This window comes from Budorcas taxicolor, chromosome 1 (genome assembly GCF_023091745.1).
Source record: "Budorcas taxicolor isolate Tak-1 chromosome 1, Takin1.1, whole genome shotgun sequence".
Classification (NCBI taxonomy): domain Eukaryota; kingdom Metazoa; phylum Chordata; class Mammalia; order Artiodactyla; family Bovidae; genus Budorcas; species Budorcas taxicolor.
The window spans coordinates 148345135-148366801 of NC_068910.1; the positions used below are offsets into that span (position 1 = coordinate 148345135).

Sequence of the window (21667 nt, forward strand, 5' to 3'; positions counted from 1 at the left end):
TACACATGGAAAGATAACTTTGTCCTCAGAGACTTAGCAGTAATGAAACCATTTTACACTCTTTCTGTGTCTCCTCTGATCGTGAGCTTGTCAGGAGGATGTGTGGGTGAATGTGCATCATAAAATGTGAAAAAAAGGTAAATTAAGAAGTGTGACTGAAAAACTAGGACATCAATTTTCAGTCATGACTAAGAGACCTAAGTTCTTGATTTAAATTGTAAGCCTCTGCCAGGAAATGTAACAAGATCATGAAGTTAATTTTAATTTATATAAAGGTAAGATGGGGGAAAGATATGATTTAAGTTTGCCTTTGAACTGTTAATAATATGCTAAATACATGTTATGGTAATGGAATATGAGTACTCTGGAGGCATAATACAAAAAGATATAACAACCCTAGTAGGAAAAGTTACTTATTTTCCCCAGAAACAAACATTCTAATTACAATATTGTTCTAGAAATCCTTACTGTCTAGATTAGTGTTTCACAAAAGGTGGTTTAGGGAAAACTTGCACTGGAATTGCTTGAAGAGCTTCAGTCAAATGCAGGTTTCTGGGTCCTAGCCTAGGACTGTAAAATTAGGATTGCTAGGGTTTATGCTTGGAAATATGCATTGTAGTTTATTAAAGTTTCTGGGAAGAAGCCTTAAACAATTTTTAAAAGGGCTTTATTGAAAAAAAATACAGCTTTATTGAGGTATAATTGACATAATAAATTGCACATATTTAAAGTATACAATTTGGTAAATGTTGACACATGTCTACACCTATAAAAGCATCACCACAATCAAGATAATGAACACCTCTTTCATCCCCCAAATTTTCCTCATGTTTCTTTTTATTACCTTTCTCTTGTACCTATTTTATCCCTGTACAGCTCTCCAAGTGATCACTGACCTTCTATCACAATAGATTATTTTGAATTTTCTAGAATTCCATAAAGAAACATAGCATGTACTTTTTTTGGTCTAGTTTCTCCCACTTAGCATAATTATTTTGAGATACATTCATGTTTCTTTGTGCAGCAATAGTATATTCCTTTTAATTGCTGTGTAGAGTTCCATTGTTTGGATGTACCTCAGTTTACATATCCTTTTACCTCTTAATGTATATTTGGTTTCTTTCCACTTTTGAGGTGCTAACGCTGCTTTGAAGATTTGAGTACAAATCGTTTTGCAGACATATGTTTTCATTGTTCTTCGGTAAATACCTAAGAGTGTAATGGTTAGGTCATATGGCAGGTGCATGTTTAACTTTTTAAAGAAATTGCTAAGCTCTTTTCTAATATGGTTATACCATCTTATACTCCCATAGCAGTATATGAAAGTTCCACTTGCTCCATGTCTCACCAATGCTTGGTATTGTCAGTCTTTTTTCATTTTAAGCCTTCTAATAGGTGTGTAGTAGCATGTTACTGAGGTTTTAAGTTGCTGTGATTAATAGTTGAGCATCTTTTTATGTGCTTCCTTGCCATCCATATATCTTCTTTGGTGAAGTCTCTGTTCAAATCTTTTGTTCATTGTTTTCTTATTATTTAGTTTTGAGGGTTTTTAAAAAATATATTCTGGATGCAAGTCATTTATTGAATATGTAATTTACAAATATTTTCCTTCAGTATGTAGCTTAGTTTTTCATTCTCTCAAGAGTATCTGTTTAGGAGAAGAGGATTTTAATTTTTATGAAATCCAATATTTTTAAAATTAAGATCGTACTGTGGGGGTTATGTGTAATAAATATTTGTTTAAAGATAACAAAGATTCTCTCCTATGTTTTCTCCTAGATATTTCATAGTTCAAGTTTTACACTTAGGTCTCTGATCCATTCTGAGGGATTTTTATGGTATTTGCTATGAAGTGTCAATCAAAGTTCAGTTTTGTGCACATTAATGATTGTTCTACTACCATTGTTGAAAAGACTCTTTTTCCACCAATTGACTGTTTATATATGTGCGTCTATTGCTGGATGCTCTATTCTGTTTAATTGATCTAGTTTTCTATCTTGACATCAATACTTACTATCCTAGATTTCTGTAGTTTTATAGTGTCTAAAATCAGATTGTTTGAATCTTTCAACATTGTTTTTCCTTTTTAAAGTTGCTTTGGCTATTCTATATCTTTTATATTTCTGTATATATTTTAGAATCTGTTGTCAGTTTCTACAAGAAACCTTGCTGGGATTTTGATTAGAAGTGTGTAAAGTCTATAGACCAATTTGGTGATCAGTGCTATCTTAACAACAGTGAGCTTAATCTACAATCTAAATTTTAACTAGATCACCCAATTCTTCTTTGCCCCACAGAAAAACATGTTTGTTGTAAGATCTTGGTATTCGTTCAGTTAATAGCTCAGAAACAAATTTAAGTCTTCCTCAAGCCCTAGCACACTATGCTCTAGGTTGTGACAGAAACGTAAAATATAGATAAGAAGCAGAAACAGACCCTAGCAAGTAGTTTAGACTGAAAAAAGCAATCAAACTGAACTGAAACATCAGCCTCGAGGTGTGGTTCCGGCCCCTTTCATCTTCAGACAGGCAAACAGAGGGTCAATTTCACACAACTTTCCAGCAGCAGAACCAAGTCCCCTGAGCCTGGCTCACCAAGAAAGTCTGATGAAATGTCTCTTCAAGTGATGCCAACAGCAAGGGCTCTAGGAATTCAGAGAGGCCTCTGCACCCTGTGACTGAGTGAGCAGAAGTGGGCCTTGGGCTGGTCCCTGAGAGGAGATGAGACTCCGGGTGGAACACAGACTCAGGGACATCAGGCAATAGGGGAGGGAGGTTCCTCAGGCAGGTGGTCAGATCAGGAAGGTCAGGACCTCAGCCCCATCACTTTATGCAGCTCTACACCCTGAAGCCTATATGCAGGTCAGGAAGCAACGGTTAGAACTGGACATGGAACAACAGACTGGTTGCAAATAGGAAAAGGAGTACGTCAAGGCTGTATACTGTCACCCTACTTATTTAACTTATATGCAGAGTACATCATGAGAAACGCTAGGCTGGAAGAAACACAAGCTGGAATCAGGATTGCCGGGAGAAATATCAATAACCTCAGATATGCAGATGACACCACTTTTATGGCAGAAAGTGAAGAGGAACTAGAAAGCCTCTTGATGAAAGTGAAAGAGGAGAGTGAAAAAGTTGGCTTAAAGCTCAACATTCAGAAAATGAAGATCATGGCATCTGGTCCCATCACTCCATGGGAAATAGATGGGGAAACAGTGAAAACAGTGTCAGACTTTATTATGGGGGGCTCCAGAATCACTGCAGATGGTGACTGCAGCCATGAAATTAAAAGATGCTTACTCCTTGGAAGGAAAGTTATGACCAACCTAGATAGCATGTTCAAAAACAGAGACATTACTTTGCCAACAAAGACCCGTCTAGTCAAGGCTATGGTTTTTCTGGTGGTCATGTATGGATGTGAGAGTTGGACTGTGAAGAAAGTTGAGTGCCGAAGAATTGATGCTTTAGAACTGTGGTGTTGGAGAAGACTCTTGAGAGTCCCTTGGACTGCAGGGAGATCCAACCAGTCCATTCTAAAGGAGATTAGCCCTGGGATTTCTTTGGAAGGAATGATGCTAAAGCTGAAACTCCAGTAATTTGGCCACCTCATGGGAAGAGTTGACTCATTGGAAAAGACTCTGATGCTGGGAGGGATTGAGGGCAGGAGGAGAAGGGGACAACAGAGGATGAGATGGCTGGAAGGCATCACCCACTCGATGGACATGAGTTTGAGTGAACTCCGGGAGTTGGTGATGGACAGGGAGGCCTGGCGTGCTGCAATTCATGGGGTCGCAAAGACTCGGACACGACTGAGCAACTGAACTGAACTGAACACCCTACAATGTGGCATCCCTACAATGCCACATCCCATTCTCTTAACTAAAGGGAATTACAGAGTCAGAGAGGCTGTGGGCTGGAAAGAGAAGAGTGTGACCCTTGCATGGGACATAGCAGCACAGGTCAAGGAGGGCAGCAGGCACCGTGGTTTGGGACAACTTCTACACATACTTCCCTTGTGGCCTGACCCCCTGTAACCAGGAGGCCTTGGTACACCAAAGAAGATCAGGCTCACTGGGAAGGGGCTCTGGTCACAGATGGCTTTTGCAGGGCAGCATGGTGCCTGGTATAATGTCTCTCCCTGTCCTGGCAGGCTCCAGAGCCAAAGCAGGAAATCCAGGCTGCAGGCCCATCCTAGCACCTGGGCAACTTCCACCTGTCACATGGGTAATGAAGGTGGACCCAGGGACCTTTGAAAATCACCCAGCTGCCTCCAAGGGACCATGTTCAGTGATTACCCGGAGCCAGGCTTGAGAGGTTCCTGGGTAGAGTGGAAGTAAATGAGGTTGAGAGAGAGGGAGGTAAACCTCCAGTATCATAGGTAAACCTCCAGTATCATACTGAGGTGTTTGGCTTTAACACAAGTGTAGGCGGCGAGGGCTGCTGGAGGTTGAGACCTGGTGTTGTTCTCACAGGCTGGAACAACACCCAAATGAAGAATGCAATTCTTATCACTGTCCCAAGAAACTCATGCTGTTTCCCTCACCAAGTCAGGTAATTTGGGCTCAGGTGGAAAAAATGAGCACTTAATGTGCACATTGCTTATTCCTTTATTCAGGGAACTCCCTGTAGAAACCTGGATGGACCAAGAGTCTAGGCACACGGGGAATGGCAGGATGGCCAGAGAAGTGGGAGGGATGCCAGGCCCAAGTAAGCCAGGATTGCAGAAAGGTTTTCCAAATGGCTAGGAAAATAAGACCAAGACCTACACACTTTAATACATTTTTATAGTATTCTATGTGTCTGCTGCTCCTGCTATGTCACTTCAGTCATGTCCAACTCTATGCAACCCCATAGACGGCAGCCCACCAGGCTCCCCCGTCCCTGGGATTCTCAAGGCAAGAACACTGGAGTGGGTTGCCATTTCCTTTTCCAATGCATGAAAGTGAAAGTGAAGTTGTTCAGTCGTATCCCACTCTTAGCGACCCCATGGACTGCAGCCTACAAGGCTCCTCCATCCACGAGATTTTCCAGGCAAGAGTACTGGAGTGGGTTCCTTTTGCCTTCTCCATTCTATGTGTCTACATGTGTATAAAATTAACGTGTAAAATCTATTCAAACTGGCTTGTGTTTGAGAGTTAAAAAGTGGAAGTGTTAGTAGCTCAGTCACATCTGACTCTTTGTGACCCCATGGACTGTAGCCCAGCAGGCTCCTCTGTCCATGAAATGCTCCAGGCAAGAGTATTGGAGTGGGTTGCCATTTCCTACTCCAGGGATCTACCCAACCCAGTAATGGAACCGTTGTCTCCTGCTTTGCAGGTGGATTCTTTATCAGTGGAGCTACCAGGGAAGTTATGTTTGAGAGTGCTGGGTTTTTTTTAAATTTTATACCAAGGAAGTCTACAGTTTGAAGCAAGCACTAGGTGTGTACTCACTTTTTAAGAGGTGTCCAGTGTTGCAGATAGTTTCTATTGATTCTAAATAATTATGTGTGTTCAGTCACAAAGTCATGTCTGACTCTGCAACCCCAGAACTGCAGCATGCCAGGCTTCCCTGTCCTTCATGCTCTCTCAGAGTTTGCTCAAACTCATATATCCATTGAGTCAGTGAAGCCATCCAACCATCTCATCCTCTGCCACTCCCCCATCTACATAACTGCTTTCATTGATTTTGTTCATCACTTAGCGTATTACAAGGGATTTCCAATTAAGTTTTAATTAAGTTTAACTTTTCTAATTAAAAAATATTAGCTCCCTGGCCCCACTGCCAGCCTCCAGCATTTTTCCCAATGCTAGGTTGCGGAGTTGCAGTTGAGTCATTCCTACCATTTTGAAACCTACTGTAAATGCTTTTGCCTCTGGCTGTTTTCTCTAACTTTTCTATGGCCTCCAATTCTACTCCTATTGTCACCTGGCTGCCCTGCCTCCTACTTCACTGACTAGGCAAGTGTACCCTCTGATGTTAATTCATTCAGCTTCTCTCTTTCTACCTGGAACTCTCCTGATCATTGTCCTTCCTCTTTGCATTCCTCCTTGTCCGGAGGAGGATACACTCATACTTCTTTCAGGGTTCAGTTCTTTCTGGTGCTCCTTACCCATCTATTCCTGCCCACTTAGAAACTCTCCATCTCTAATTCCTCTCCCTGTTCCAAGGCACTCAGGAGGTACCCAATAAACACTTGCTGAATAATCCCGTAGCCTGGGATCCAGTTCAGGTACAGCCTGCTTAGTAGAGGCTCCCCTAAAATAAAGACAGATGATAGTGACGGGAAGGGGTGAGGGCTCTGGTGGACAGCCGAGTCTTTTTTCCTCCTCTCTGTACTCAGTCCCTTAAGGAGTACCCCTATCACAGTATTGAATGTGCTGTATTATAATTTTATGATGTGTTTAACTTTTTCTCCCCACTAGACCATGAATTTTCTCTAGGGCACAGAGTTTGCCTTATTAGTTTTAGTTTTCCCCAGGCTTCATATTATACAAGAACCTGGCACTCAGGTAGAGGCTCAGTAAATGTTTAGTGAATAAATGAAAGAACTGAGTGAATAATCACATCAGGCTAGCAAACCACTCTGTAAGAAGAGCTAGGAGGTGATAAGCTTTAGCTCAACTCCTCACCTCTCCCATTTCAAGATTTGCAGCCAGTTAGGTGTTAACTAGGTAATCTGGCAGGTGGAATCCCTTTAACATTCCTTTGTTAAAAGTCATCCAGAGATCTGGGGCAAGTCTTAGACCACAGGTTGAGGAGGAATAGGAAGCAGGTCTATAAAGCTTTAGCTGGGGAAAATCTGGTGTGAGCCAATACCACTCCTGCCATAGAGAACCAGTATAGGGACCTCACATGTTTTTCTCTAAAGCAAAGGCAATGAAGTGGAATTTGTACCCTGGATTGAAAATATGGAAAGAGCTACCAGTAGCAAGGAAGACTTAGTCTCCAGCACATTTAGGATTCAAGATAAGATCCAATGGTAGAGTGGAGCATGAAATCAGTAGGGGTGACGCCAGCTGCTTAGAAGCTGAGGAAGATAGTACCCAAGAAGAAAGGTAAAAAATCAACTTCCTGTTATTCATTTGCATAGATCCAGTTAGGCCAGAATGAAAATGAGGGCAAATATTTCACATTGAGAAGTAATTTCCTCATTGGAAGAGCTGTCCTCTTAAGGAAATGGTTGTAGGCTAAGAGCATTGCCAGCATGCCACTGCTTTGGAAGAAAGACACCGAATGGGGGCGCTGTACTTTTTGCTCTATCCGGGATTTATGGATTTCACCTCCTCCCAAAGCTTTCCCTCAAAAGGTTAGGAACACTTGATCAGTCAGTTTTCTGGTAGGCAGAAATGGGCATGGGGTCAAAAAGAAACAAATGTGGAGGCATTTTTATATTTTGCATTTTAATGGCACAATAGATTGTGTGTTTTGGGGACCTGAATGTGCTATTTTTATTGTCATTTTTTCTATCCTTGACTATTTAAAGATAATCTTTCCCAAAATGCCTTCTTTATGCTTTTTCTACTGCCTATAATCGAAGTATTAGGAATTTAGTATTTGAGATTTTGGTTTTAGATTATCATGTGATTAGTTTGGTGGCACATGAGGGATGCCTTCAGCCATATACTTTATTTGGAAAAGGCCTCTAAAAGGAGTTTTAGTTCAAAATACATTTATTGAGCACCTATAAATTACAAAAAGCCATTAACAAAACATGTACAGCCCACTCCTACTCCAGAACAAGGCTAACTAGTGTATATTTCTTATTCAGACTCCTAGAGCCTTGGATGCTAATAAGCATGAAATGGCAAATTAACAGGAAGATAGCCACATAATTAAGAAATTGAATATTCCATTTTGGTTAACAAATATTAATGGCAATGGCATTTAATTAGGCAGTCCTTCTCAATTAGGGTGTATATGTGTGTTATAAAATTTTATATTTGAAAAATGAAAAATGACATATTTTCTTATTAGTACAGATCAGAAAAAGTAAGGCTTGAGAAAAATTATGGCTGATGAGAGTTCATAGAATATAATCCCTAAGTTTTCTTTGTATGATAAGGCCTGTCCCTCCATGTAACAGACTCTCTAGAAGGTGTGAAATTTTTGTTTTTCTTTACTGTGGAGACTTTGTATTAACTTACGGGGGAAAAAAGCATTTTTAAGAAAAGATAAAACCAGATTTTCATCTCCTAAATAATTGGCTTTCTCCTCCAATACTATCTCTGATCAAGTCATATCTTGGCTGCCCCTTAACCAGTGACTCCAGTTTATCAAGTACCGTTAGAAAATTGAGTTTATCCATTTTGTCTCGTCATAAAGTATGTTTTGTTCTTGAGGTGTTTCATGTTCAAGAATCTCTTGAAGAAAAGAAAAGATCCTTTGCTTGAGGACAGACAAGTCAATATTGGTACAATCTACAAATGAACAGATATGAGCCTGTTAATAAAGTTATAACTCCTCCTTTATCCAAAGCATAAAGATGCAAATTGTCCAGGTGCCTTTCTTTGCTTCCTTCTGTCTCTGTCCAGGTGGTTGAGGTCATCAGACCCAAAGACATGAAGTAAGCAGAAGAGCTGACATTTAGTGAAGGGTGTTCCAGTCTAGGCTTGGTTGTAGACTGTGTCCATATATATTTATGTATATCTGTATGTGTGCACACACGCATGCACACACCTTAAATGCTAGGAAAGCAAGCTGGTTTCAGGAGGCAGAAAGATACAAGGGTAATAACTCTTAGGTTGACATGACCTTTGGTGACTTTCTTACTAGCTAAGTTCACAAAAACTCGTTAGCTCTTCAAACGATTGGCTGTTGCAGCAAAAAAACTGAGAGTTACACGGTAAACGTAGTATAGGACACTAATGTGGTGAGGACGTGGAGCAATAGGGACTGTCATTTGTTGCTGATGAGAATACAAAATAGTACAAAGAGTTGGGCGGATTTTCACAAAGTTAAAATAATCTTACCATGTGGTCTAATAATCATACTCCTTGGTACTTACCTAAATATTTACCAAACTATGGTACACCCATACAATGGGATATTATTCATCAGCAAAAGGAAATGAGCCTTCAAGCCTTAAAATGATATGGAGGAAACAAATGCATATTGCTAAGTGAAAGAAGCCACTCTGAGAAGGTTATATACTTTATGATTCCAACTATATGACATTCTGGAAAAGAGAAAATGAGAGACAATGAAAAGATCAGCAGTCACCAGGGGTTCAGTGTAGGGGGTGGGCAATGAGTAGGTAGAATGCAGGAGATTTTTAGGGTACTGACAGTGTTCTATATGATATAATGGTGGCTGCGTGGTGTTACGCATCTGTCAAAACCCACAGAAGGTACAACACAAAGAGTAAACCCTAATGTAAGCTATGGACTTTAGTTAGTAATAGTGTATCAATACTTGTTTATCAATTGCAATGAACGTACTGCACTAACACAAGATGTAAATAATAGGAGAAACTGTGGGGAGAGAATGGGGAAGGGTCACATGGAAACACTCTGTACTTTCTGTTCAGTTTCTCCATAAGCTTACACCTGCTCTAAAAATAAAACCTACTTTTTTTTTTTAATTTTTATTTTTACTTTATTTTACTTTACAATACCGTATTGGTTTTGCCATACATTGACATGAATCCACCACGGGTGTACATGAGTTCCCAATCCTGAACCCCTCTCCCACCTCCCACCCCATATCATCTCTCTGGATCATCCCCGTGCACCAGCCCCAAGCATCCTGTATCCTGTATCGAACATAGACTGGTGATTCATTTCTCACATAATAGTATACATGTTTCAGTGCCATTCTCCCAAATCATCCCGCCCTCTCCCTCTCCCACAGAGTCCAAAAGTCCTTTCTATACATCTGTGTCTCTTTTGCTGTCTCGCATACAGGGTTATCATTACTATCTTTCTAAATTCCATATATATGTGTTAGTATACTGTATTGGTGTTTTTCTTTCTGGCTTACTTCACTCTGTATAATAGGCTCCAGTTTCATCCATCTCATTAGAACTGATTCAAATGTATTCTTTTTAACGGCTGAGTAATACTCCATTGTGTATATGTACCACAGCTTTCTTATCCATTCATCTGCTGATGGACATCTAGGTTGTTTCCATGTCCTGGCTATTATAAACAGTGCTGCAATGAACATTGGAGTACCTGTGTCTCTTTCAATTCTGGTTTCCTCGGGGTGTATGCCCAGCAGTGGGATTGCTGGGTCATATGGCAGTTCTATTTGCAATTTTTTAAGGAATCTCCACACTGTTCTCCATAGTGGCTGTACTAGTTTGCACTCCCACCAGCAGTGTAAGAGGGTTCCCTTTTCTCCACACCCTCTCCAGCATTTATTGCTTGCAGACTTTTAGATCGCAGCCATTCTGACTGGTGTGAAATGGTACCTCATTGTGGTCTTGATTTGCATTTCTCTGATAATGAGTGATGTTGAGCATCTTTTCATGTGTTTGTTAGCCATCCATATGTCTTCTTTGGAGAAATGTCTATTTAGTTGGAACTGGAGGAATCAACTTGCCTGACTTCAGGCTCTACTACAAAGCCACAGTCATCAAGACAGTATGGTACTGGCACAAAGACAGAAATATAGATCAATGGAACAAAATAGAAAGCCCAGAGATAAATCCACACACCTATGGACACCTTATCTTCGACAAAGGAGGCAAGAATATACAATGGAAAGACAATCTCTTTAACAAGTGGTGCTGGGAAAACTGGTCAACCACTTTTAAAAGAATGAAACTAGATCAGTTTCTAACACCACACACAAAAATAAACTCAAAATGGATTAAAGATCTAAACGTAAGACCAGAAACTATAAAACTCCTAGAGGAGAACACAGACAAAACACTCTCCGACATAAATCACAGCAGGATCCTCTATGATCCACCTCCCAGAATACTGGAAATAAAAGCAAAAATAAACAAATGGGATCTAATTAAAAGCTTCTGCACAACAAAGGAAACTATAAGCAAGGTGAAAAGACAGCCTTCTGAGTGGGAGAAAATAATAGCAAATGAAGCAACTGACAAACAACTAATCTCAAAAATATACAAGCAACTTTTGCAGCTCAAGTTCAGAAAAATAAACGACCCAATCAAAAAATGGGCCAAAGAAACCTACTATTTTTTAAATTAAAAAAACCCACACACCGTAGTATAGTAGAGGCTGTTGAGACCTCATCCTGATCCTTTTTGTTAGTCAGTTGGGATCTTCAACTGACCAGAGCCATCCATCCAAGAAATAAGTGAGAGCTTACAGCCTCTCTCTAGGGCAGCTTTTCTGGCTGATTCAGGGCACAAAAGCTAGCCCTTCTCCCTCGAGATGGGACACCTGTGGTGCCATCCATGCCCCAGAATTTCTGGGTGACCAGGCTGATGCTAGATCTTGGCTGAACCCTCATCTGCACTGGCTTCTTCCTTGCTCTATCTTCGGCCCTCAGTGCCTTACACATTTCAGCTGAATGCCCTATCTCCTCAACTCATTTGCACAATCTGCTTCTGGGAAACCTGACCTAAGATAGTACCAGGAGAGGTCCTAGAAAGGATGGGGACTCTGGTGTTGGGTCACTGCTGGCCAGCTGGTAATGAGGCATCACTGCAGTAGGTGGAATGTTGGGAATCCTGGACGCTAGCCTGTGTAGCTGTTCAACTGCTAAGCCCTTCCCTGGTGGTGAACTGGGATCAGGCACAGGCAGACAGGGATGCATCAGCAGGTGCAGTGTCTCTAGCATTTGAGAGGTTTGGGAAAGATATTAACTATCAGGAATGTGGAACTGGGAGGGCACTGCTAAGCACCACTGGTGCATTGAAGAGAGCGAAGACAGTGGCAGACTCAGAGTAATCGCCAATTTAAAGCACAGTGTGTGAATCAGAAGGCCTCCTTTCCAGTGTTCAGCCCCTCGTCTCCTACAACAGCGGGCATACTTGAGAGAAGGATGAATTCGCAGCCTAGGCAAGTCTGCTGCCTGATTATTTGGGGTCCCTAGTGCCAACAGATGAAGCAGGCAAATTGGGCCCTGATAAGGAAGATGTGCAACCGAAGAACTGGAGAATATCTGGGTGCATGCCCTTGTTCCCCTGGACTGGCAGAAGTGTGCCATTCCCCCTTGATGGAGAATCAGCCCTTCTCCTCCCTGCAAGATTATGCAGAAGTCTCAGATAAGACATAGAGTAAGTCCCCTAATATGAACAGGTTCCATTCTAAGAGTGTGTTATATCCAATTTGTTCATAAGTCCAACAAAGTCAGTCTAGATACCAAACTAACACAATCAGCTATATAATACTGTCCTATAATAGGTTTATAGTACTTTATATGCAAATAATACATAAGAAACAAACACACAAAAAGTAAACGTTAGTACCTTGAGAAGTACAGTACAACAGTTGGCATCCAGGGGCTGGCTTTGAGTCAGTAAGAGTCACTGTGAAGAAGAGTCACTGACTGGAAAGGGGAGAGGAGGAAGGAGACGGTAGAGCTGAAGGATCGTCAGCCATAGGAAATGGAAGGCAGACTGCAATTTCACTCATGCCTGACTGATGGCACATGGTCTAGCTCCTTGCTGGATTCAATTCGACCTACCCTCTTCAAAAAACAATCCAGTGATATCTGGGTAGTAGCTTCATCATAGATGACACAGTAACACTAGACTGCATTCTGAATGGCTGCTGCAATCTTCATGTACCATTCTAGGTTTGGATCCTGTGTCTTAAGAATTAACAGTGCCTCCTCAACTAAAGAAAATCCCCTTGCCATTTCCTGCAATGTGAATCTCTTTGGTTCTTCAGTTACTTCTTCTTTCTCCTGTCTCTCTACTCTTGCAATTACTTTCACTTTTGTGTCCATCGTTATCGCTTGGCGCTTCTTAGAAGTACCAGCTGCATGACCCCTGCTTTTACACTTGCTTCCAGACATCCTGGGCTTGAAATAAAGATACTGTCCTACTGTACTCTACACAGTATTGTACAGTGAAGTACACAAAGGCACAACTACTTTCAGAGGCTACACACGTGCAACAGTGTACGCCAGACACATGAACTAACTTACATGATTGGACATGTGAATGCGTGTTCACATCTTTGAAAGTTCTCAACTTAAAGATTCATATGTAGGGGACTTCCTGTGCAAGACAGTGCTTGCCCTCCTCAGGATACATCCCCATCACCCTTCCCCCAACCCCTTCTTGGAGGATAACTAGCATCAGATTACATGATCTGACTGGGGAAGAGGCACATACATATATGGATGTGAGCTCAAAATGTGAGGATCTTTGTGCCATGCTTTAACAACTCCAGAGAACATCCATTGCAGAGAAGTTACCAAAGAACCAAGCTGACTGGATGACTTAGCCAGGAGGTGTCATCCAGCTTCTTCCTTGGCACCCCAGTACCTGCACAATGGGCTCATGAATGGAGAAGTCTTGGCAGTGGATGGAAGGCTGTGCATGGTCCTAGCAGCATGGGCTCCTATCATTAAGACCAGTCTAGCTGCTGCCAGTGTTGACTGCCAGCAGAGACCCATGCTGAGCCCTTGAGGAGAACAGGTGATTTCATCAGGCCCTCCAAGCTGGAGAGTACAGTGATTCACTGTGAGTGGGGTTGACACCTGCTCCTGTCCTACTTTCTGTGCGTCAGTTTGCAACACCCAGAACAGAACACTGCTTTGACTGAGAGACTCATTCTGGCAAAAGAGGAACAGCCATGGGCGTGTGACCACAGGACCAGCCCACTGAGCCTACCACATGTTCAGATGCTGCTTACCTGATAGAGCCTCTTGAAGGCACCTGTGAGCAGCAGTTTGAACATGAGACTGAGGGGTTGGTGTGCTAACCTCAGGATGCAGCATATACCTTAAACCAATGGCCACTTTATGGCACCAGGACGCCAGGAGGCAGAATATATGGATATGGGAGCCAAGAGGTTGAGTGAGTTGTGACCTTATTCATTGTCACACCCAAAGTGACCCACATGGGGAATTGTCCTCCCATTCCTTCTACTCAGCCTCAGTGGATCTGAAGGTCTTGATTCCCATGGGGGACATTTCCACCAGTGGACATAGTAAGAGTCCTAGTTAAATCTATGTCTGCTGCCAGCTGCTGAAGTTGTCCTTAGGTTGTACCCTTAAGTCATTATCTCCCTCCCACTCATTCTACATCCCTTTCCCTCTCACCTGGCACTTCGCTGGTGGCATACATAGTGGGGGTCCCAGACTCTTGTCTGGCTTTTGTCCTTTTACTTGCCCACTTACAGTGACAGTGGGGCAAGGAAGTACTGGGACATGTCCCTGTGGATGACAGGAGCACCAGATGTGTTCCTCTCTGCTTCTGTTAGGTAGCAGGCTGACCGCCTCCTGATGATCAGGATCAAGGACTTCCTGGAGTGTGACAACTCTTTCCTTTGTCTGGTGGGCTTTAGGTTTTATTCTTATGGGAAAACTCTCACTAAAGCTCTGATTAAATGGGCAAGGCTTCAGCTAAGCCCAACTAAACACCTCAGAAGGCAGCTGGTTGCTGAGCTAGGTGAGAGTTTCCCAATTGTGAAGTTTCTTTGACCCCAGCTCCTAGCAGCCCTGAAAGTCTAAGGCAGCAGGATCAGGCTGCTCTAGAAACTGGCAGAGATTCTGACAACAAACTTTGTTGTTGTTCAGTCACTCAGTCGTGTCCAACTCTGCAACTCCATGGACTGCAGCATGCCAGGCTTCCCTGTCCTTCACTGTCTCTTGGAGTTTGCTCAAACTCATGTCCACAACAATATATGCACTAAAAAAAATAATAATAACGAGTACTGTGAGAATATGTGGAAGCTGAAAGCAACTGAATGCTTCTGAGTGATTCCCTTCCTCTTGGCCAGAGTTCAGTTAGTTCAGTCGCTCAGTCGTGTCCGACTGAAACCCCATGGACTGCAGCACCCCAGGCTTCCCTGTCCATTACCAACTCCCAGAGCCTACTCAAACTCATGTCCATCAAGTCGGTGATGCCATCCAACCATCTCATCCTCTGTCGTCCCCTTCTTTTCTTGCCTTCAATCTTTCCCAGCACCAGGGTCTTTTCCAATGAGTCAGTTCTTTGCATCAGATGGCCAAAGTATTGCAGCTTCAGCTTCAGCATCAGTCTTTTCAATGAATATTCAGGACTGATTTTCTTCAGGATTGACTAGTTGGATCTCCTTGCAGTCCAAGGGACTCTCAAGAGTCTTCTCCAACACCACAGTTCAAAAGCATCAATTCTTCAGCACTGATCTTTCTTCACAGTCCAACTCTCACATCCATACATGACTACTGGAAAAACCATAGCTTTGATTTGATGGACCTTAGCTGACAAAGTAATATTTCTGCTTTTTAATATGTTGTCTAGGTTTTCATAGCTTTTCTTCCAAGGAGCAAGCGTCTTTTAATTTCATGGCTGCAGTCACCATCTGCAGTGATTTTGGAGCCCAAGAAAATTAAATCTGTCACTGTTTCATTGTTTCCCTATCTATTTGCCATGAAGTGCTGGCACCAGATGCCATGGTCTTAATTTTTTGAATCTTGAGTTTTAACCCAGCTTTTTCTTTTAACCCAGCTTTTTCACTCTTCTCTTTCACTTTCATCAAGAGACTCTTCAGTTCCTCTTCACTTTCTGCCATAAGGGTGGTGTCATCTGCATATCTGATGTTATTGATATTTCTCCCAGCAATCTTGATTCAAGCTTGTGCTTCCTCCAGTGTGGCATTTCACATTGATGTACTCTGCATATAAATTAAATAAGCAGGATGACAATATACAACCTTGACATACTCCTTTCTCAATCTGGAACCAGTTCATTGTTCCATGTCCTGTTGTAACTGTTGCTTCTTGACCTGCATACAGATTTCTCAGGAGGTAGGTAAGGTGGTCTGGTATTCCCATCTCTTTAAGAATTTTCCACAGTTTGTTGTGATCCACACAGTCAAAGACTTTGGTATAGTCAATAAAGCAGAGGTAGATGTTTTTCTGGAGTTCTCTTGCTTTTTCTATGATTCAACAGATGTTGACAATTTGATCTCTGGTTCCTCTGCCTTTTCTAAATCTACCTTGAACATCTGGAAGTTCTCAATTCACATGCTGTTGAATTCTTGCATGGAGAATTTTGAGTATTACTTTGCTAGTGTGTGAGATGAGGGCAATTTTGCAGTAGTTTGAACATTCTTTGGCATTGCCTTTCTTTGGGATTGGAATGGAAACCTGGCCAGAGACAGGTATGCAAAGGAAAGGGACACTTCAGATAGAGACCACATTGTAGATGTCCAAGTTTATACTCTGGGGCACCAAGCAAAAGATCTTAATCCAACCTAGTACCAGTGCAAGCACCCTGGAGATCTCACTTGTCATGAGCTCTGGAGAGCTATTGGGATGAACTAGGCAGAACAAGACCCCACTGGTTGACTCCGAGAAGGCAGAGAAAGAGCACATTATCAACACTGCACACAGGGGTCCCAGCACTGAGGACTAACAGACTTCAGCTCCTTCTCTTTGTATGAATTATTTAACTTATTTGTGCTTACATTGTTCTCATCCATTATGTTACAAAATGGAAGTGATACTGTATGGTCTTGTGAGAATTAGATGAAGTTCTTAGGCAGGTGCCTAGATTGCTGTTAGCATATTAAATAACAATTAGTTACCTACGTTTGTTCCTTCAGGGAAGGGAAGGAAAGCTCGGGGGCATACGTATTGTTTTAAGGTAGCTCTCTACACCCCAACCCCCAAGTGAAAATTATATACTTTAACTTATATGATAGAGATAGTTATTTTAAAGGAATAGAGGAATAAAGGAAACTCCAGTTTAAAAAAAAAATAGTTTACCCCTTTGGAGTCCATGGAGTAAGAGCCACCCCTAACTAGCAGGATCTACAGTTGTCCCTTTATGCCACCTAGTGGACAGCAAGGGGAAAGCCCTAATTTTATCTTCAAAGTCTTCAAGTTTACCAAAAACATGTATTCTTTTTTTTTTTTTTTACTTTTTATTTTGTATTGGAGTGAAATTAATGGGCTTCCCAGGTGGTGCTAGTGGTAAAGAACCTGCCTGCCAATGCGGGAGACATGAGACGCAGGTTTGATCCCTGGACAGGAAGATCCCCTGGAGGAGAGTGTAACCACCCACTCCAGTATTCTTGCCTGGAGAATCCATCCCACGGACAGGGGAGCCTGGAGGGCTATAGTCCATAGGGTCACAAAGAGATGGACATGACTGAACTGACTTAGGATGCATGCATAGCCAATTAACAATGTTGTGATAGTTCCAGATGAACAGTGAAGGGACTCAGCCATACATATACATATATCTGAAGAGGACAGTTTTAACTCACTAATGGGCTCACTTGTTAGTAAATTTCATTTTTTATGCAAAATGAAAGATCAGGACTTTAAATACTAGGTGCTAAAACTAAACTCCCTAGATATTTTAGGATTTATGTGGCATGTGCAATAAAGATCATTCACTGAAGGAAAAGAAAATACACCCGTCCTTATCAGCATGAATTTTCATGACCCACCTTTCTTTTCTCACTGTCCTTCTCCACCAACACTCTTTATGCTCATTCTGTATGTGGACTGGGAGTGTCCCAGACTCGGGGTTAAACCTTCCCAACACACTGCTGGACCTGGGCTGGTATCAGGGTCATTGTGTTCATTTTCCAAGAATACAACTATCACTTGAAATTTTGCTGTACTCAAACTAAATATTTGTCAATATTTGCTTCCTGTTAAAGCCCTTTTTTAACCTTTATAATGTTTCCTCTCTCAGATGTTTATGAAGATGAAGACAATGGCAGACAAATATCCCCAAAACGTGAGTAATAATGGCACACTGGAGTGCCCAGAGCAGTTCTGAGACATTCTCTTTAGTATTATTGTAATTACTATTAACAGTAATCATAATAAGTGTTATTTATTAAATTCCACATTACTTTATAAACATTTTTGGTAATTCTTACATCAATACTGCAAAATAAATATTATTATTTTAGAAACAAGGAAACTGATGCTCAGAGAGGTTAAGTGGCTTACCCAGGATCACACAGCCAGTGAATGAGGGGTAAAATCAAAACTACACCCAGGTCTGACTGCCTCCAAAGCCCTTGCTCCCACCCCAGGCGATGGGCTCTCATTCATTCACTGAGGTGCCTGTGACCTGCCTGACCGATTCTGGGGTCCCCTCAGTGCTGCCACCTGAGTACTAAGACTTAGTACCCAAGACTCTTAGTGCCACAGAGTCCATGGCCAGTGGATCCAGGAGAAAGGGATTAAATATGGAAATGACAAAGATATAGTAAAAGACTGCCCATGAGCTGCACCTTCCTCCCCTGCACAACTAGGGGCTTTGACTGAGGGATGTTCTCCAAGGCTTCCGGGTTCTAAGAATTCTGGGTTCCTTCCAGGAGCCACAAGGGAGGCTGGGTGAATAGGGTGTGGTTCCTACTGTCAGAGCCCAGGGCCCATGAGGAAGAAATGTGAGGGCAGATGCAGTTTGCCTCAGAAGAAATTCTCCCTCCAAGGGTATTGTGAGGAGAATGTGGGTGGCAGAAGCCCCCTGCCTGCTCCCATCCTGCAGGGCCAGCAGCAGAGGGAGGCCCAGCACCAGATCATCACGTCACCCCAGGAGCTGCTTACCCTGAGGAATGGCTGGAACTTGTCCTCAGGGCTTTTAGTTCCCATATGTCCTTCCAGCCCACTGTCACCCCAGGCTGGCTGCCCATGTTCTATGGCTGATGAGGCTTTGGGGCCCAGCCCCATCCCCAGCAGGTCCCTCTGGGGTCCCTGGCACCTGGCATTGTCTGGGTCACTCAGACCTCGGCCTCTGGAGACACAGTTCCTCGGGTAACACAGGGGTGGTCAAGGGCATGGTTGCTCCGCTTCTCCCTAATAAGCTTCCACCAAGACCACCTTCCTTCTGTCCTCACTGTCTGCCCCTGGTCTAAGGCACCCAGGCTGGATGATTGCCCTAAAGAAGCATCTCTAGAGGTTCCTGTGGATGCCCCAAAGTCACATCAGGAGGAGGGCAGTGGGAGGCACCTCGCAGAGCCAGGTTTTCCTCTGCTCACCCCACCACCTCCCAGAAGCCAGAATTAAACCAGGCTGTGCCCTTGCATCGGGCCAGGTTTCTGGAGGCTGCTCCACTGCTCCCCGTGTTGCTAGCACAGCCCCCACTGCCCCGCTCTGGGAAGGACCCCGGGCCCCAGAACAGTTTGGGGGGTCTCCAGGCTGTAGGCTGGGAGCTCCCACTTGCTGGCTGCCTGCTCCCAGAGGTGCTGTGCCCCACCCCACCGTGTCCCACCTGCAGGCTCCTTCCACTCCCTCTCCTCTGCCCAGAAGAGGGCCTTGCCCCTAAGCCTTCCCCCTGAATTCTCACCTGAACTAAAATCTGTCTCCTGCGCTCAGATTCCTGAGGGATCTGGAACTCAGCTGAACTTCAACCCGGGGCTCCCTCAGGTGGGCTCATTCTGCAGATGCTGCCTTGGCAGCACTGTGGGGACAGGATCATGTCTTTTAGAGCACAGGGGAAAGAAAGGAATGTGTAGGGAATTCCCTGGCAGTCCAGTGGTTGGGACTCCAAGCTCTCACTGCCCAGGGCCTGGGTTCAATCCCTGTTTGGGAGCCTAAGATTTCACAAGCCAAACTGTGTGATTTAAAAAATAAATTTTAAAAAATGTGTAGATTCCAGCTGCAGTGTTTACCTGATACCTCAATTGGTAAAGAATTCACCTGCAATGCAGGAGACCAGGGTTCGATCTCTGGGTTGGGAAGATCCCCTGGACAAGGGAAAGGCTACTCACTTCAGTATACTGGCCTGGAGAATTTTATGGACTGTATAGTCCATGGGGTGGTAAAGAATTGGACCCGACTTTCACTCCCTTTCATGCAGTGTTTACAGGCCAAGGGAATTTACTCAACCTGGTGATTAATCTCTCTCATCTCAATTTCTCACCTGCAAAACGGGGCTAAAGTCCATACAGTTGTGTGAGGCGTCACTTCTGATAAATGCCTGACATCCCAGCAGACACAGCAGGCTCAGTATTTGGTGGGAGTGGCTGTTCCCCACAGTGTCTTTAACAGGCCTGGCAGGACAGGTACACAGAGGTGCTGCTAACTGGTAAATGAATCTCATTGGAGAGAGAGGCAGGATGTTCTTACTGTCCCTCTCATTTTCCCTTGGGGAGAGCAGTGACATTTGGCAGAGGCTGCCAAGGAGATGGGAAACAAGCAGTTATCAGGGGAGAGAAGGAGATAAGGATGAGAGGAGGGTGGGAAGGAGCGAAGGCAAGAAGGTCCTTAAGACAAAAAGACAATGGCTTTTCTTGGCGGACAGGGAGGTTAGGGCTATGAGTACCATGTGGACAGGTCTTCTCAGTCACAGTTACGGAATTTTGAGCTGGAACAGGTACCCTTCCTCCTGGTCCAGGGGAAGCAGTCCTGTCCTGGGAGAGGCGGGAGAGATGGGGAGAATGGGTTTCTGTGCAGCCCGTTCCATCCTGCCCTTGGGCTGCGGGGGGCGGGGCCGGGGTGGGGGTATGTCCTCCCACGCCCTCCCCCACAGCAGGCCGAATTCTTCACTTTCCCTCCCTAAGGTTGCTCAAGCAGGGAGTTTGTCTCCATGGAAACCTCTGTCAATTGTGAAGGTGCAGAAGATTTGGAAAAGGAGAACAGTGTCCTGAGTGTAATTTATCTCCTTTTTACTTCCTTCGTATTCTCCCTCACTCCTGTTCATCAGCTTCTACTGCCGGTTCTTCCTCTCCCCTTTCCCTTTCGTCCTCCTTTCACGATTCTCACCCGTAAGGACTCGGCTTAATCAAGGAAGCTGAGGTCACTGGATCTGCAAGGTGGCTCCCACACCATTCCCCACCCCCTACCCCCCACCCCCAGCCCAGCATGCGCCGCATCGCCGGCTCCTAAGCGATGCAGTGGTTTCGCTGGTTTCGGGCCAGAATTAGGGGCTCTTGCTGTGGGACCTAAGTGGCCCCGTGGGAGAGTTGGGGTGGCCTCGCCCTGCCAGCGGGAATCGTCGTGTGGATCTGATCCACCTCCTCAACACTGCATCACTGTCCCTTCCCTTCCAGCTCTCGGGACTTTTCCAGTTGGACAACAGTTATGAGACCTCCAAGTCTGGTCAGGAGAAAGGAGAAAGCATCCGGGGACAGAAAGAGGGCTGCCAAAAGGAGGACACGTGAGTGGAACGCGAAAGAAAAGTAAGCCAATTTGTTAGCAGTTGCTCCTCTGACTTTCTTCTTGGAATTTCAGGGCCACGAACAAAACTGAGAGCCTTGGGATGTCTACTGGCTTGCTCGCCCCTGCGGGGAAGGCCGGTTTCCCCCAAGCAGAGGCAGTGAGGGCGCGAGAAGGGAGCCTGAGGCCGCCCTCCGCAGAGAACTGATACTCGTTCCAGACCACTGAGCTTCCCCGGCCGATTGTATTCCGGGGAGCCGCTTCTGTGGGCGGGGAGCAGAAGCAGCAAAGGGATCTCACAGCCCACAGATCCGCTGTCCTGCCCGGGAGCGACTGGACCATCTTCCCGGAGCCTGAGGAGCGGTCCACGTCTGCGCGGGGAGCCTCGGGCTGTTCCACTCGCGGCCGTGCGAGCGCAGGGAGTCGGAGCAGACCCTTTGGAGAACCTGCAAATGCCGACACGCGCCCGCGCTGGGACAGGG

At 44.1% G+C, this 21667-nt stretch overlaps 1 protein-coding gene across 1 annotated transcript in view; it reads left to right on the top strand.

The window, feature by feature from the left end:
- The window catches only part of MCF2L2 (MCF.2 cell line derived transforming sequence-like 2), a 275208-nt gene extending 253815 nt beyond the window's left edge, over window positions 1-21393 (top strand). The window contains exons 27-30 of the mRNA XM_052642999.1: window positions 17770-17814; window positions 20591-20679; window positions 21080-21186; window positions 21261-21393. Of these exons, the coding sequence (XP_052498959.1) occupies window positions 17770-17814; window positions 20591-20679; window positions 21080-21186; window positions 21261-21393 (374 nt within the window). The remainder of the gene's footprint in view (window positions 1-17769; window positions 17815-20590; window positions 20680-21079; window positions 21187-21260) is intronic.
- Window positions 21394-21667: the final 274 nt, after the last annotated feature.